At 66.2% G+C, this 3970-nt stretch overlaps 1 protein-coding gene across 1 annotated transcript in view; it reads right to left on the reverse strand.

Annotated features, from left to right (window-relative positions):
• LOC104628007 (cullin-9-like) overlaps positions 1-3970 on the reverse strand; it is a gene marked incomplete at its 3' end in the record, with an annotated part of 7515 nt that overhangs the window by 2813 nt on the left and 732 nt on the right. The window contains exons 3-12 of the mRNA XM_010296432.1: positions 3807-3912; positions 3260-3487; positions 3027-3117; positions 2782-2953; positions 2467-2572; positions 1973-2068; positions 1709-1884; positions 1038-1171; positions 768-958; positions 410-514 (exon numbers count right to left, since the gene is read on the reverse strand). Coding sequence (XP_010294734.1) covers positions 410-514; positions 768-958; positions 1038-1171; positions 1709-1884; positions 1973-2068; positions 2467-2572; positions 2782-2953; positions 3027-3117; positions 3260-3487; positions 3807-3912 — 1405 coding nt within the window. The remainder of the gene's footprint in view (positions 1-409; positions 515-767; positions 959-1037; positions 1172-1708; positions 1885-1972; positions 2069-2466; positions 2573-2781; positions 2954-3026; positions 3118-3259; positions 3488-3806; positions 3913-3970) is intronic.

Consider the following 3970-nt stretch of genomic DNA (forward strand, 5'->3'; position numbering starts at 1 on the left):
GCCGACACCAGCTGCCCGGGTCCCAGCCAGGGGCCAACTCGAGGCCCTGGTGCTGCTGCGGGCTACCGAGAGCTTGCGGTGAGGTGCGAGCGTAGCCCCGAGGGGCTGTGGGGGCAGGACAGAAGTGCAGCAGCAGCCCAGCAGGAAATAAGTAGCCCAACACTGTACCTGTCTCCCGGCCTGCAGCAACAGCCTAGGCACAGGGCCAGGCTGACACCTGAGCCCCACCAGGGTGGCAAGCATGGCAGGGCTGTCCCCACACCCCTCCAGGACCCACGGAGACCAGGTACAGCCCTGCGCCCTCCCCACGCTCCCAGGGCACTGCCAGGCCCTGCTCCCCCCTACACCCACACAGTGTGGGGTCCCACATTCCCTCTCCGACCCCCACAGCCAGCCCTCCAAGCTCTACCTGCTGCTGCACCACGCCACGCCAGCACTGCGAGATGCCCCACAGGCTGCTCGACTTCTCCACCACCGTCTTTGCAGCCCTGGCCGGCACCTCCTTGTTCTTCCCCTCCTTCCCACCTGCCAAGGGACAACCCTAGGCTCAGCGTGCCTCTGTGGGCAGGCTCCACACACTGACCGACAGCAACATCCCCATCTCCCTTGGCAGGAGCAGGGCAGAGGAGATGCACCCCACTGAAGGGGCACAGCCACAAGCATTCCCCGGCTCAGGAGCCTCCTCTGCCACAGGGGCCTCCCCAGCGGATCCCCACCGCTGCAGCCTGGCACTCTGGACCACCACCCTCCCAGTCCCACAGGAGGGCAGACCCTCGCTCACCAGCTACTCTTGCCTCCTCCAGCTCCTGGCTTCCGGGGTCCACGTGCACCAGGAGCTGGGTCAGGCGCCGCACACGGGAACCAAAGACAGCACCACGGCTCGCAGCGCCACAGGGTGGCTCCATGCTCTCTAGGTACTCGCTCAGCAGCCAGGCCAGGGGGCTGATGCCGTGGGGGTCTGCGAGGCCAGACAGGCTCAGAGCAGGGTGCCTCAGCCTGGGGCACGGCGCGGACAGGCCCGGGAGAGCGCAGTGTACCTGGGCTGGTGATGCTCTGCACCAAGGGGTTCACCAGGGCCTCCCAGCACGTCCTGCCCAATGCCCAGGCTGCCTCGTCATCAGGAAGGAAGCGGTCGGCGAAGCCCTGCTCATGCTGCAGCACCCGGTTCAGCCTGCAACAGCGACCAGGCAGCACACAGTGCTGCCGGGCACCCGCCGATGGCCAAGGGGACACCCCCAGGAAAGCAGAGTGTGGCAGTCACTCCCTGCCCTGCCACTTGCCAGGCATGACAGCTCAGCAGCCCCACTCACCCCCAGCAGCAAGGGCCCCTCACTGCCCCCAGGGCCTCCCTGCACTGGGCCTTGGGGCCCTCCCAGCCCCCACCGAACCGGGGGGCTGCGCAACGTCTGTGGCCGCAAGATCCTGCCTGCGCCTGACTGACCTCCACCAGGTCAGGACGCACCCTGCGGGGCACCTCTCTGGTGGGTTAGCCATGCCCACGTGCACAGATTAAACCTGGGGGACCCCAAGGTGGCCCTGGCCCTCTGGAATCGCTGGTGGCCACAGAGGAGCGAGGGCCCCTCCTTGTCCTGGCACAATACCTGGCTGCTCCTCTTCTGTCCCTGCAGTCCCCTCATCAGCTGCCAGCACCAAAGCCCCAGGCCCTGGGACACTGGGGACACAGTGATGCAGTCAGGAGACAACCCACCTGCCAAAGAGCTGCAGCAGTCGCCCCCGGTCCCGGCAGATCTCCTGGCACCAGGCATGAGCCCGAGCTGTGCAGGAGAGGAACGTCCGCCGGCACAGCTGCTCCTTGAAAACGGGCCAGAAAGTGGGCTTGGGGCCCAGCACCTCAATGCCACGCACACGTGTGTCAATGCCACCCTACGGGAGAGCGTGACCCTCAGCTCATCAGGCACGGCCCTGATGCCCCATGTTGCCAGCCCCCTGGCCCAGCCCACTGCTCCCCTACCTGCTGGCACCGCTTCACCCGGATCTGAATGACGGGCCAGAATCGGGTCATGTTCTCCAGCAGGATCACTCTGCTGTCTGAGGGCAGGATGGTCACCTGCAGGCAGACCGTGAGCCCTCAGCATACCAGGCACTGAGTGTCAGCCACCCTGCATGCTCCTCTGGCCACCGCCCATTAAAGCCATGGCCTCTGCCCCCCCAGCACGCCCTATGCGGACACGAGGCAACCCCCACCAGGGTCCCCCCTTCTGGCTCACAGCCCCAGCACACCAGCCTGCTGCAGACTGTGCTGCAGGGCTGCCCATGCCCAAATCTCCAGCAACTGCTGCCTACAGCCAGGAGGAGGTTCCCGCAGCACAGTTCCTGCCACCCCCACCTTCCTGTGGGGCATCTCCCAGGGCCCTGCACCAGGGCGAGACCTTCAGGGGACACAGCAAGGACCAGCCCACCACTCCCATGGAGCCCCGTGGCCTGAGCAGCCCGTGCGAGACTCACCGCATTGAGCTCAGTTCTGATGGTGGCAGGGCTGTCTCCCCCCAGCACCACGACACGGGCCGGCATGTAGCTGGAGTCCTCGCTGGCTACCAGCATGCTCATCTCCCTGAAGCACAGCAAACAGTGCTGCCCAGCAGTCCTCACCTCCCTGCCCTGGCCCCTGATAGCCCCACGCACTGTTGCCCACATCCAGCAACCCCCAGGACGGGGACCGCGGGGACAGGGCTCGCACAGATCCCCAAAACCCTCTCCTCCCTGCACATCTGCTGGCCCTCCTGGCCCCAAGGCCCCTCAGCCTCCCTGGCCCAGCCCCACCTGACCACCACACCACACTGCATGTGGACAGTGATGAAGTGGGAGCCGGTGCTGCCATTCGACTCCCAGTAGGTCTTGGGGTTCCTGTCCGTGAGCTTGCTGGCCCGGTGGGGGTTGGAGGAGACCTGCACCTTCTCCCAACACTTGTCCTCCTTCACCTCCACGCTGGAGCCTGTGGGGAGAGCACATGGAGCCTCCAGCCACCAGGCCAGCACGGGGCTCCAGCTCCTGCTCCCCACACTCACCTCGGCACAGGTTGCGCAGAAAGACATCAAAGAATGGGATGCTGATGGGCTGGTGGCGCCGGCGGTGCTCCTCAATCTGCCCCAGGACCAGCTACGGGGTAGGGCAAGGCTCTTACTGGGAACGCTGGGTCCTCCTCCCCTCGCCCATCGCAGGGCTGCCCCTCCGTGCCAGGGACAGCTGGACGGCCCCCAAGACCCAGAGCCCCAGCACAGCTGGGCCTCCCCAGGCCCACCTGGATGCAGCCAGCCAAGATGCTAGTCGTCAGCTTCTTGTAGAGGCTGGCGTACTTCTCACAGTCAACCACCAGGTCGAGCAGGGCTGGCGCCAGTGACAGGGGCGTGCTGTGCTTGTCCAGGGCTTTGGACAGAGCTTCGCGGGTGCCCACACGGCACATGACCACCGCGCAGTCCTTGCTGATGGTGGCCAGGCGATGCAGGAAGCCTACGACCCCCTGCACCACCTGCTGAGCAAGCAGACATGAGCGGATGCACCGGCACTAGGAACCCACCAGCACCCAGCAACAGGGGCCTGCAGTGCTCCATCCCCTCCACCCCAACACCGCAGCAGCACCCGTGAGAGCCTGGCCAGGCACAGGGCTGGGCACGCCAGCCACTGGGACGTGGCCACAGCCAGGACAGCCTCTCCCCACCTCTCCCAGCCCGTTGGCCACAAGGGCTGCTGCAGGCGGGGACCCCGCTTCACCAACGCCAGGCCCAGCCTATGCACGGCACAGCCAGCAAAGCTGCCCCTGCCTGCTGGGAGTCCCGGGGCCCCCTCACCTCCCGGTCACTGCTGTGGGTACTCAGGGAGGACAAACAAGGCTCCACACACTCGTGCCAGGGCAGCACATCCTCCTGGTAACCGTCCAGGAACTTGTTCAGGATCCTGAGTGATGGAGGGGGCCCACTCAGGCCAGAGCACAAAGACAGCGGTGCCAGAGGCA

This window comes from Phaethon lepturus, unplaced genomic scaffold, assembly GCF_000687285.1.
Source record: "Phaethon lepturus isolate BGI_N335 unplaced genomic scaffold, ASM68728v1 scaffold33071, whole genome shotgun sequence".
Lineage (NCBI taxonomy): Eukaryota > Metazoa > Chordata > Aves > Phaethontiformes > Phaethontidae > Phaethon > Phaethon lepturus.